Source organism: Cyprinodon tularosa, unplaced genomic scaffold (assembly GCF_016077235.1).
Source record: "Cyprinodon tularosa strain WSP-4 unplaced genomic scaffold, ASM1607723v1 ctg31, whole genome shotgun sequence".
Lineage (NCBI taxonomy): Eukaryota > Metazoa > Chordata > Actinopteri > Cyprinodontiformes > Cyprinodontidae > Cyprinodon > Cyprinodon tularosa.
The window spans coordinates 3,375,255-3,388,956 of NW_024039019.1; the positions used below are offsets into that span (position 1 = coordinate 3,375,255).

Consider the following 13,702-nt stretch of genomic DNA (forward strand, 5'->3'; position numbering starts at 1 on the left):
GGGTTTTTTGATACTTTACACAGATTATGCATGATAACCTTCACCAAGGGGGTTATGTTTTTAGCCGAGTTTGTGTGTTTTTTGTTGTTGTCTTACTGTAAACATGAAGACTTGAAGATTTATAAATGGATTTGAATGATTTATTTATTTCGTTTTACCAAAGGTGCACCTCATTCCAAATAACGATCCATTAAATTCACATCATAATCCAGATGCAGGAATTTTTAAAAGATTTTTTAACATTAGTTGGCAGAACAAGCAGTTCCCCCTAAACCAGAGAGTGGCAGCAGTAACTATCGACAGCTTCAGCATTGGACTGAAGAAGTCCAGAAGTATTATAATGTAGAAAAAAACACAGGAAAGGGGAGCAATGCCTCGCTTGAAGTCTCATTCTGCTGATCAAACAAGAAAGCAGAGTGCACATTGAATGAAGGGGGTGAGAGCAGAACAAACACCAGAGGCTGCAGACTCACACTGCGCTTTATTTATAAACCTATGAAAATATTCTAAGAAAATTGTTACCATAAGTGCACTTCATACCAATGAACACTTTATTAATATTTGGTAATGATCCAGATCATATGTGAAAGTTAGCTATGCATATTTCTTTATATGGGGCAAAATTTGCTGCTTGGTGGAGGTATGCACTCCCCGAGTGCTTTCTAGTTTCTTAGTTGATTTGTTCCATTTTGGGGTCATTGAACATTATGTGGAATATTGCCTTTTAAAACATATACCCATTTTCACAGTCTGAGACACTGGTCTTTTATTTGTACCACAAAACACCTTTTAAATCAAAAGAGGACATTTCAGCAGTATGATTTTTCTGTTTTTCTTTTATAGTCACAAATAAAATGAAAAACTGAAAAAGGAAAACAAGGGTGGTGTATGCTGTTTTATCCTCTTATTCTATTTATTGTTTTTCATTTCAACATCTAGTCTGTCTGCTGGGTTTGTTGGCCCTAGTTAGTTTTAATTAGTTTTTCATTTTTAATTATTTTCTTCTGTAATGTTTTTCTTTTTCTAACCAAACCTCATTCCTACAATCAGGTATGGTCTAATTAACAAATTTGATTGTTTTTAAAGAGAGGCAGTTTCAATGGATTATCAGAGAAAACGGGATCATCAGCAATGCGCCGTTTGGATTCTTCTTCAAATCTAAATAAAGAAAAATGACCTTTATATTGATAACATCACATTTGAATTATAGACACTGGATTTTGTGGCTATAATTTAACAGAATATGAACAAGGTAAAGTGGTATGAAGACGTTGGAAAGGTTCTGTAGGCCATATATGCTCTGTATATAGACACTCAGTAAATAAAATATCCTGCTGCAACACTGCAGCTCCTGTAGCAAACTTTTTTTCTTTTCTTTGGTAAACCAGTTTGTTGTTTGTCTGATCTGTCTTTAAACATATTTCCAACGAGATAACTTGAAGAAATTAGCTACTTTATCTCTTTGCCGGTGTCTGGTTGATTGGTTTATCAGGAGATAAACCAATTAACTTCTTGATCTGCTTGGTGTGTAGGGTTATTGGTCTGCTTTTCACTTCGATTATTCCACACTGTATAATAGAGAAGAATGGTTCATGCTGGTGTCATATTGTATAACATAGAGATCTACACTTGATGTATTTTTCTTGGAATCCACTTGAACAGAGTCTTGCACAGTTTTTTGCTCTTCAACTTTGTCTTTGTGAAGTTCTTAAAGAAGACGTTTCGCAGCGGGCCAAGGTTTGAGCGCTCAGCTTGATGTGCAGAAAAACTGTTCCTTTCAGTTGGTGAGTGATTCAGAACCTCCATGAAGTGTCTCTCCTGTTGCCTGAAGTCATACTCAACACTGGATGGAGACATGAAAACATATGGAGATGACTAAAGTGCAAGAGATCAAATATGACACTTTTCTAGGAATCCAAGAGAGAACTAAAGAATGTATCAATGATTTCCAGGTCATTTGTATGGACTTCAGGCTTTTTATGCTACACATAATTTCATAGCTGCTCCAGACAATTAGCGCTGTGAGATGATATTCCTTTTGTGCAACTTCTTTGCTTATCTGACTTTAGAAATGGGTAATTATTTTTGACATGATACATTTACAAGTATGGCACCCATATCCTTCAAAAGAAAAACATCTTTGAATTTACCCATCTGTGATTTTAAGGGCTAGATGCCAACATGCTGAATCTAGCACTTCAACATCTTCCTGACACTCAAAAGCAGTTTTGAATGTAAGTAGATGAAAAGATATGTTTTAAATATTTCACATCATAGACAGTTTTAGGTTTCACTCAGACAGTACATGGCTTTTTTGTCGGGATGATGGTAAGAATACATTTAGATTAAACAACCTCACTTACCCTCCTTCCTGCTTCCAGTATTTCTAGGGCAATTGTTAAAGTTTTACCTTTTGTGCTGCCCACACATGATGCAATGTCTCTGCAAATGAGTGCAAACTAAGATACATAATATGAAAACAAAAAAATAATTAAATTAATCCTAAAATGCCACATGAGCAACGAAAAAGCCATTATAGATCTAAATCATATTGTACTGAACTCTAAGACTTAAGATGACAAAATGACGAAACTATGAATAAACATAGAGTTTGTACATATTCCCTCACAAGGTAATTTCTCTTAAAAAAGGAGCAATAAAAATGGTAGTGGAACTTAAACTAACATGGTTTTGTATGTAAATTTACAAGTAAAACCATGAAACAAAAATTATTTTGAGATGCTTTGTTGCTGGACCCCATTCAGGCAGGATCGAGACAAGATCAAGTCCATATGTATATCTACAAAAAAACTGTAAACACAACAGGAAAACAGAAAGTGACAAAAAGAGGTAAAAAAAAAAGAAAAAAACAACTTGACATGAGATGTTAAAAACAAGAAGATCTAAAGATGACAGAAAAATTTAAACAAGGAGGGAGTGTTCACTGCTACATGAAACTAAGGGAACTTATGGACTATATAAGCAATGTTATCTAGGGGCATTTCAAGAATATTATCATATTCTTAAAATTATGTACATTTGATGAACAAGTAATTAAGGTTGAAATTTTTTTTGACAATTTTTTCAAGCAGTCTCTTAATCCTAATTTCATTCTAAGAGCTAGTTCACTGGACGTCATTGAAGAGAAAAAGAAAGCATCATGTAGGTGCAAAATCTGCGCAACAATGAGCTCTCTTTGGTTTATAGTTCAATTTGATTGAATTAGATTTTATTCAAAAATACTCAATGTTGCTACCTCAACTGACACTCTTCACATCAAAGTCATGCACCCCTTTCACACTGGCTGACAAAACTTTTTCAATCCTGGAACAATCAGCTTTTAGTGGCAGTGGGAACAGCTCACTGACCTGTTTCGACCTAGGTCAAACAACTTGACAAATCAACCCATGTTAAAATGGCCTCGGCTCTGATCGGCATACAGTGAAAAAAAACAGACCCGAGTACACTGGCTAAAAAATTTCAACCTAAATTACCTGAGAGATTCTGTTTGATGAATAAAGTTATTTCTTCTTCATTCTTTCCATTGGCTTGTTCAGATAAAAGGTTCTCACATTTAAGACCAAGAAGCACCATACATTTGCAAATTAACTATGGTTATTTCACACCAAAAAGAGATACCTCTGTTATTTAAATGTGTAAATAACATTAAAATCAAAGATTTTATTATTGCCTCACCTGTACATGATACAAGCAGTCTTCTGGCAAGTTGAACAGTTTTTCAGATCAAGCCCACTTTTGCAACACCTCAGCCTGAAAACATACAAAAGAAAATCGCTGTCATAAGTCACAGCTTTCCAGATAAATATTTCAACCTTCATATCTTCTCTTCCTGAATTCATTCAGACTGATATTGGCAAAGATGAGGTGCCTAGCAGTTTTAGATAGACATTGGCCTCTTATTAGTAGTCAGTTATTCTGAAAGATGACCTTAGAGGCAGTCACAAGTTATTAGCACACAGCAGCCAGTGAGAATGACTGACAGAGACACTTTGCCAGAAGGCCGTTTTAATTCCCCCTCTTTTTCCCAGAAGAGCTGTGTGGCTAAATAAATCTCTATGAGACTTGGCCCCTTGAATTGCCCAAGTAGGTTTCTGTCACACTCAAACACACAGTCACTGACCTGTTTGCAAGGTTTTAATTATGTTGCAGCCCCACATCATTACAATGAGAACCGTGACTTATAGAACATTTGTCACCTAAAGTCACCTCCAAAGCACAATTGTGAAAACCGTTACAACATTTATTTGTTTTTCTTTTTGTGTTTTTAATTTATTTCCATTTTTTATGTGCCTTTTATGATTGGTGTCTTAACAAAAAATTTGAATATTTGAATATACTATTTTCAGCTATTTAAGTAAACTAGTGTAACATCAAACTTAAACATCAAGAAAGTGAAAAATGTCTTCTATTCCAAGGATTTCAAGGTTGTAATGTTGGACTTGTCATCAGTGTATCATTGAGGTTTTGGGCACAAAAAACAATGCTGTAAAGTATAGGTTTAGAGTTACAGTGGAAACTAGTGGAACCCTATATCACCAAGGATTACTGCACTTGACTTCTTACTTAGTAAATGCAGCATTATTCCAAAATGCAGCGTTTTGATGTAGACATGGACCCAGCTATGCAAACAGGTACCATTTAAACCTGTAGAAAAATTGTACTGTAGTAGCCAAGTTTCAACCCATTGAGGTCAGCATTAAGGCACTTTTAAATATCGCTGAGGGTAAACAAAAATATCAATATTTGTATAATAACATACAAATAACATCTTAAGGCTCAGGTCATACATTTTTTTTCTGCAAAAAAGTTGATTTTCAGATTTAGACATTTTTTACCCAACAGATTAAAAGAAATACAAGGAAAAAGTTCCTTCTGTATTCTAATCTCACCTGATGCTTCTTTCTTCAATTTTAAGTCCCGATTATTTATCACCATGAACCTACAATGTCAGTTTTTATATTTCATTTTCAAAGCTCTTACAGTTCAAAATGTACCTGATGAGGGTCTGTTAAAAGATTATAGACCAGTAGTTTTAACCAGTTGTAGATGATAATTTTTGAGTTCTTCATTAGGTGTAAATCGAAAGAAGCTGATCTTAGTTTGAAGCTGATGATGAGTGATGCAAGAGATGTCAAACCAAAGTAAACTTCTAAGGGTTTTAAATAGCTACAAATACAGGAAGTCCTATAGTATAAGAAACAATATTTTATAAACCTTTAGATCGTTGTTACATTTGCTCCTGCTAATTCAATCAGAAGGCAATTATTAGCTACATGTAAAACAAATGGGGTAGATGATGTGCCACCAGCTTCTATGTGAAACAAGGACTGAGAATGGAGCATGGAAATTCAATTTATTCAGTCTTATTTAACTCAAACATATTTTCGTTAGGTCACATACAGTGAAGTGCAAAATGTTGTAACAAAATAACAATTTCTTAGGATCAAATAAGTTAATTAGTTATACCAAAACTTACTCTAAATATATTTAAAATAGGTATTTTTTAAACTTACAAAATGTAAGGATGACATATTAACCGACCTCAAGAGCCAGCCACTTTGCACTGTGCTTCTTAGGGCAGTACAAACCAACCTCTTCAGTAGCTGTGTTTTTTTTTTTTTTTGCATTGATTTACAGTAGTAATTGTCTCAGTTAAGAGTTAAATGATTTATTGGGCTAAAAATAAAGTAGTTTAAATGATTTTATACTATCTTTTTATTCACTGCATTAAATTTTTGTCTGGTGTTTTCTTATAGGAGAATGATTAGTGGGAGGTGGCGCCTGACCTTTATTTTGCATGTGAATAATCATCAGCTTCTTTGACAACAGTTTTAAAGTTCAAAATGGCTTCGACATAAACAGATGCTTATGGCTTAAAGAAGTTTTTAAGGTGGTAAATGTCAGTTCTCAGACTTTACATTTGCTTTGGCCACAGGACCAACTAACAAATCAAGGCAGCTTTATTTATATAGTATATTTAGAGACAGGAAAATTCAAAGTGCTGCACATGAAAAAAAGAAAAAGAAACTTAGAAAAGGTTCATTATAGCTACATAAAATTTATTTAATACTCAATAAACATGAATAATTAAATTGAATAAAAAGGAATAATTAAAATGATAAATGATTATGAAAAAAGCTAAAATACTGATAAAAAGATGACAGGGAAGCTGGACTGCATACTTAACAAATCATATATATAGAGAGAACAGTCATAGGCTACTCTAAACATTAAATGTGTCATTTTGATTTACTGTAAAGCAAGTTATGATTTTTAGCATCTTTACAATTTCCTGGGGTTTTACTTCAGATTAGTGGAAAACTAAAAGTTGTTTCTGGGTATGCAGAGCAGATTTAAGCTACCAGACATAAATGTTCTGGGCGGTTTATCTACTGACAACAAATCAGTAATGCATTTTGGTGCTAAGCCATTTGATTTATAGAAAAACAGAAGAATTCCAAAGTACTTTCTGTGAAATACAGCAATGCTTATTGGTTATAAATTTAACATGAGTCACACAATAATTCTGTTTAATCATATATGGTGTGCTAGTTTTTCACCCAGCTACCAAACTGTCACTGAAGCACCCAGACTTACAGGCTGTTGGGAGAGTTGCATGTCTCCAGGTCCTGAATGATGTTAAGCAGGGTGGTGATCCTGTCCTTGTTGGCTGCCAGGCTGTCCTCAACACTTCTGAGCCTCTGCTCCAGACCTGCAGAGCTGCAGCATTGCGGGGAAGGCGGCAGCAGTAGGGCTACATCAGAAGGATGGGAGTGAAACAGCTTAGAGCCTCCTGGGCCTGACTGGGGAGCTCTGGGGCTAAACTTTAAATCTAGTCTTCTGATTGCCTCCACCTCTCTGGACTGGAGGGGGGGACATGATTTAGAGGGCAGCTCCCATTCAGGGGCTGTGTGCATTGGTAGCCCTCTTTCAGTGGTGAGTGTTGCTGGCACACTGACAGAACGGTCTGGAATTGTGTAGTTTTGCCTTTGTAATTTAATATCAAAATGGGAAATCTGGCAGTCAGTTGACTGGTTAATGGGGTTCACCTGTGTGTTTGTTTTTGAGAAAGTGGAATCACCGTTAGCTTGTGCTATGACTGGGTGGGAAAAATAGCCCGGATGCTTTTGCCTATCTAAACTGGATTCACACTTTACATCTGCATGGCTGTTTACTGCACTTAAAGCAAACTGTTGTGCATTTGAATCTGAGTCCCTGGTTGTTCGTCCCGGTGGGATTGTTGCATTGTGTCTGTCTGCTTCCATGTGACCTTGATAATGTTGTCTTTGTTGCTCTCTGTCTGGATTAGCCCAGAAATTAAAGGTGCTTGGCTTCATTTGTGAAAAGCTATTCTGACGTTTAGTGATATGTGAACATTTTGTATTGTCACGCTCTTTGCACTTGTGCATTGCAAATTGGTTGATTGCACTATCTCTAAATTGGCTATCATCAAACTGCAGTTCCACAGTGGGACTTATTGGAGGACTAGTGCGGTATGTTTTAGCATCACTACCTCTGTTAACAGATTCCGACATATTTTGCAGAGTTGTTATGGAGTTGCTCTGCTGATTGGGAAAGACAACCTGAACACAAGGTTTAATACTGTCTTTACTTTTGACGTCTGGTTCTTGTGTGGGGTGGGCTTTGTTTTTGTCACTTGGTTCGTTGTTCCATTGTACCTCATTTGTTTCTGTTAATTTAAGCAATGATGCACTGGATGCTGCAGTACTACCTCCCATCTCTCTTGATGGTGTAAGTAGAGAACTTGCCTGGAATGTTGTTTTTTTCAGTTCAGGTTTGATGGACCTGCATGCTGTGTTTTTAGATTCTGTGCAATGACTGGCAATATTAGCTACTGGTGATTCAGATCCGGAGTCGGGAGATTTAGATACACCGGGTATTTTGTTTGAAGACGACGTAGATATATGCAGTGCAGGATTACAGTTAGAGAAGGTAAATTGAGCTGAGTGGATTTGTGAAGGAACAGCTTTATCTATGCTGCTTTTACATATAATTTGATCTGGATTAACTTCATGATTTAAAGGGATCTTTGGGACAGCAGCGCTTTGGAATGAATGCAGAGCAGGTTCCTGAGCTGGATTAACAGAAGCGGGAAATTGAGCTTTGTTGTCAATAAAATACTTTTTATCTGGTGATGCGCTGACAGCACTTATCGAGGGCTTTTCTTTGCATATATATAAATCTGGTGGGGACCCTATCAGTGTGAGGTTTGATGAGGGTTCTGATTTAAAACTTTGTGCCATGTGTGTTGAATTCAAAGTTTTTTGCTGTGCACTGAGATTACAGGTAGTGGATGTTGTTTCCAAATTCAAAGTTTTCTCTGGAACTGCACTGGATGTTCTTTTAGTCCCTGTAGCTACAGTATTCAAAGATAAATCTGGGCTCTTAGGTGCAGTATGCACAGAGACGGATACATTTTGAGGAATATTTTCCAGAAGAGAGTTGCAGGGCGATGTTTTCAGGCCCTTAGGGGAGGTTTGAAAAGTTTTGATTGCCGTGGCCATCAGAGGGGTAAAATTAAGGAGGGAGATTTTATTTTCCTGCATGGAATTTGTGACGCTGTTTATTGTAAATTTCTCCTGTCTGCTTTTATTTGTGGCTTCAGCAACTATAAGAGCTTTACCATTGAGGGTGGCTTCAGGTTTTATGGATGTTATGTCACTTGAAGTATGTGCATGAAAAAGATTAGCTAAACTGCCTCTGGAGTGTACTGGACATGCAGGGTGAGGTGTTTGTCTACACCTTGGCTCTTTATTAAGATATAATAGGTGAGGGTCACATGTCTTTGTTTTTTTAACTGTTCGGGTCTGAGAATTTAGATGCTTTTGTTTGAGTATGTGAGGAAGCGTATGTGAGGCTGTAAACAGAGATGTGAGGGCTGGCTTTGATGGTTTCTCTCCAAAGATTGTATCGGAAATGGGGCTGTTCTGCCCCAGGATGTTGCCTCTGGACATTACAGATTGCTTCTCACCACCGTAGTTGTACATTTTTCGCACCATAGCCAGTGATAATGACTGCATCTTTAAAGACTGATCTGTATAGGGATGATGTAGGTCTCTTTTGTGAGAGCTTGCAGCATTCACAGGCTCTGTATCATCATTAACGACACTAATTCCACCAATTGCCTCAGAATCAACCACACTGCCATTGATATAACGACTGGATGGTTTCAATCTGTTGCTGGTAGTGCCTGCAATGAGGGGATTGGTTTTAATTGCCCTGGCATAGCAGTAAGTCCCACCACTTCTCTTCTGAAAGCCAGCAACATCATTTGAGGTGACAGCTCCAAATGCTTTTAAAGTCACTTCCTTTTTTATCTTGGTTTCCTCAGTTTTCAGCCTTGAAATATTCCTTTTCTCTTTGTCATTCTTTATGTGAAGTGATACAGCCTTGGTTTCCTTGGTGATACAGCTGTCGGTTGTTTGCAGAATGTTGTTTGAGAGACTGTCAGGTAGTTGAATGGGTGTTCTGCTAATCCCTGGAGATGTCTGAATGCCAATGGTGCACTGTCCCCAGGTCTGCAGCAGGGCTCCTCTGCTTCTGTCTCCTCCTGTCATCTTCCAGCTCCGCACCCCTACAGTGGCAGGGACACCCAACACTGGAACCGGAGTCGTCAGGTCAGCTGCTCGCCTCCCCATTCTTCCTTTGGCTTCCTCAAAAGCTGGAAAACTCCAAAGAAGGGCAATGTTTTAACACTGTTTCGTCTGCCTGGAACCATAAGAGGGAAACATTTACTATGAGTGATGCCTGGCAGGTTGCTTCAAACTATATCCACAAATTAATGCAAACATTTGGAAAAGAAAAAACAAAACAAAAAACACTTCTTTAGCAGAAAGGATAAAGATCTTGAACTGTTAAGAAACTAATTGCAAGGAAATAAATATTTGAGCAATCTTTCACTGAGATTAGAAAAGAAATAGCCAAACAAAGTAAATGAAAAGAAAGGATTAGTGCTGAGAAAGAAAATCACATGTTAACCTCTTACACCCTAAGGGGGTCTGCCTGACAAAAACACACAAAAGTAAATAACTTATAGCCTCACAGCTATTAGATTTAAGAAGACACTTTTGGTACGTATGTAAAGCTAAGATGTCATAGAATGGTTTTCTGGTGTCAGCACCATTGTAGCTTTGACTCTGCCTGAAATATTAGGGACAAAATATTTTGCATTTTTTGAACCTCGCCATAATTTTCTTTGAAATAAACATTGCAAAACACTACCAAAATATTATTTATAGCACAAAAAAGTAGTACAGACTTTTAAATCTAAATGTTGTGTAAAAATATACCAAATTTGGACTCAATCAGATGAATCATATTTATTTTAGAATGGTATTAGTGAGAAATTTCTTAGGCGGAGGGGCCATTTTGGCACATTTATCCATAAATGTCACCAAACTGTGCCAAATGTGTTTTTTACATCAATACTGGGGGTTTGTTAAAAGTACGAAGTCACGTAGCAGCTGGACCCACCGGTGGGTCCATAGGGTTCTAGGGGTTAATAAAAAATTTAAAGCTCATTTTGGCCAATTTCTCATTAAATGTGAGCTTTTGACCTAACATATAGTTTTCCTAATTCAGACATACCATAACTGAAATACAAATAACTTAGTCTACCATCATTTTACTCAACAATTGAAACCTATAAAATTATTTTCTGCTTTCTGCATGAATGAAACATTTTGGCATTTATCGTTTACCCATTTACAAGTTGTTATTGTTTTTGCAAACTTTAAGATATGGAGATCCTTGATATAGCAAATTGTTTTTTATTTCTTCTAAAAGAGCAATTCAAAATATTTATTAGCTGTGTTTGGATTGAGTTTAGGAGGAAAATAAATGTCGCATGTACCAAATTGAGTCATAAAATGATTTATTGTAATTATAATGGAACCTCAAAAAGCTGTTCTATCATGATCAGTCATGATTATCTATACCATGATCAGAAGAAGAAATGTAAGCCGTTGTTACACAGATATGGAGAAACTAGGGATTAAAATAGGGATTAGCTATTAGGTTGAAAATAGGAAACATGAATGTGGAGGTTACATTTCAGTGGGTTAGGTATTTCATTAAACCAGAAATAACACAACAGACACCACTTAGAAGGATACAACTGTATTGATTTGATCTAATATCCTAAGTTTGTGTCATTTGTTGTGATTGTTTGACAGCTTTACACAGTTTTATACCTTTTAGCAGTTTCTTCCCCTCTGTGTCTCCCCTTTAACTTGGTTTTAAGCACCCCACTTACACAAATTGAGTCTTTAGGCAAAGCTTTCACAAAGTGTTATTGCCAGCACAACCTGGTAGCAAATCTATACAAGGTTATGCAGCGTATTTGCTTTAAATAAATGTGGCCATTTATCATATTAGATATTTTTATCACAAACATTTCTTTATTATTATTTAAGTTGCATTTAATTGCTGATGGTTATAAACCTGTGATAATATTGTTCAGGTTGTCATTTCAAGTTACCTCAGTTTAATCGAGAACAACAATAAATATTTATATTTTTTTTTTAATGAAGAAAGACATTTAGTTATTTATGCTAAATAGAGGAATCATCCTACCATTCCATGATGCTAAAGGTTCCTATTTGATAATGGGTAAAATTTACTGTTGTTTTGTTTCAAGAGCATTATTTACTTATTATGAAAATTTGAATGAAACACATCTCTTGAGTTGGGTTTTCAAAAGTGTATATAAATATATATACATATATATATATATATATATATATATATATATATATATATATATATATATATATATATATATATATACTTAATTATAGGCATTTTAAAAATTACTGCAATGAATATTAAAATATATACTGCTTATGTTTTAAGTCCATATCACCAAATCCCTTTCTTACAAGAGAAGCAAATAAATGTGAGGCAAATAAATTGGCTGTTTCAAGGTCACCAGTGTATTTCTTAGTACCATCACAAACTTCAAATAGACCAGAATTCAGACGACATCTTCTGTGAAAAAGACTCTAACTCCTGCCACTAGTACAGTGAATATTTTTATACAGTTAAATCACATATAGATGCAATCTGTTTCATTATATTCATATGCCAGTTTTCTTTCCTATTTTTTGATCTACACAACCGTTCAGCAGCAAAGCAGTTAAGTGTAGTTTTTGGCAGCCAAGCAGGCTTTTTATTTATCTATGAGGAAGGCACCCAGTCTAAAAGAGTGTGTCTTTGCGTGTGTGTTTTGGTTGCATGTGTTGATTTATGACAAATACTTAATGTAAACACATCCTGACATCCTTTTCCTCCTCCTCTTTCCCTTTGATGACTTTCATCCTCACATGCCTAAACTGCAAGAAGAACAGTCAGTTAGCTATACTAGGAGGGACTATTATTTTCAGATTGTTTTCTTTTTTTATGGTACTTGAGCTAAGTCAAGTGACCTATGTCTTCTTTTACTGTCTAATGATAAGTGACAACTGTCATGTTCTGTTAATACTTCATTAGAGCCTAGTTTCCATAGCTAAATAAAACCAGCAGATTAAAAAAAGCCGCAGGAATTCTTACAGCAATCCACTCAAAAAAATGCTTTACTAAAAGTTTAAGGTTATTCTGATTTCCACCCTTACCTGAATATTAATATAATCCAGCTTTAAGTTTTCCTCGCTCCAAGTTAAAGTTGCATCCCGGTGTGTAGAGAGACCTTGTATTGTCTGATATTTAAAAAAAAAAGGAATCCGCATGCAGTCAGCAAAGCGATGCCTCTTAATGAGTTCTCCACTCTATCGCTTTAAGTCTGAACTCATCTAGCATTTATTGATCCAGCATACAGCTGAGCTGTGTTCTCCTGTTTTGGTTTTGCTGCTCCATGCTCACTCTATTGTAAAAACACGGCAGCCTGCAACCTTTTTTGTCCTACCCTATTTTGTCCTTTTGCACCCCTTCACTCTCTCCTTTTCTAACCCCTTCTTTGTGCCACTGTCCTCCTTCCCAGCATGCATGTCCTGATCTACAGCTGGGTAAAGAGGAGGCAAAGGGGGAGAAGGAAAACAGACGAGAGAGAGAGAGAGAAAGAGAGAGGAAGTGACTTGCATCAGCAGAGTAGGGAGCGTCTATAAATTACCGTTCAATTTACATGAAGCATAAAAGCAAAGTGGCTAAAATAAATGGCAGAACAACACAGAACATTTAAAATGAAAAAAAAAAAACATCAGCAGGGATTTTGATTAACTTGTATACAGATTCAGAAATAAATTTCTTATAATCAGTTGTACAAACAGCATTAGGTTTGTTAGGTCAGTTATATCATTTGGCAACAATTACCAAATATTACATGAGTTTCTTAACAAATATATTTTTGTGCACTTCCTAGTTAGTAAAACCTTGGTACGTAAGTGGATCATAAAACATAAGAAAGTGTGGCAGTTAAATTCAATTATATTCCTTGTATCTTGAATGTCTTCACTGCACCTGTCATCCCATGCACTCTACAGAGACAGCTCAGTTATATCCTACACTCACACTAGTTAAAGTTTTTTTTTTGTTTTTTTTTAAATGCTTTTCACACCTGGACATGTTCAGTACTGAACATTTCTCTTAACTCTGTAGCTCCAGAATTAAATACAGTTTTTTTTTAAATATGTTATTGATTTTGACTTTATTACACATCTTTATAGGT

At 36.0% G+C, this 13,702-nt stretch overlaps 1 protein-coding gene across 1 annotated transcript; it reads right to left on the bottom strand.

The window, feature by feature from the left end:
• Positions 1 to 1,275: 1,275 nt before the first annotated feature.
• On the bottom strand, positions 1,276 to 13,028 carry LOC119788078. Its single transcript, XM_038292217.1, has 4 exons — positions 12,654 to 13,028; positions 6,619 to 9,750; positions 3,697 to 3,771; positions 1,276 to 1,843 (listed from the first exon to the last, which is right to left on the bottom strand). Exons 2-4 carry the CDS (start codon positions 9,678 to 9,680, stop codon positions 1,624 to 1,626), a joined length of 3,357 nt encoding a protein of 1,118 aa, XP_038148145.1. The 5' UTR covers positions 9,681 to 9,750; positions 12,654 to 13,028; the 3' UTR covers positions 1,276 to 1,623.
• Between the last annotated feature and the right edge of the window lie 674 nt (positions 13,029 to 13,702).

What these genes read in the sequence shown, in the direction of transcription:
- LOC119788078 (XM_038292217.1), bottom strand. Translation starts at nt 9,680, where the DNA reads ATGGGGAGGCGAGCAGCTGACCTGACGACTCCGGTTCCAGTGTTGGGT. An exon ending in TGCAACTCTCCCAACAGCCT is followed by an intron (nt 3,772 to 6,618) that starts GTAAGTCTGGGT and finishes GTATGTTTTCAG; the next exon opens with GCTGAGGTGTTGCAAAAGTG. An exon ending in ACTGCTTGTATCATGTACAG is followed by an intron (nt 1,844 to 3,696) that starts GTGAGGCAATAA and finishes GTCTCCATCCAG; the next exon opens with TGTTGAGTATGACTTCAGGC.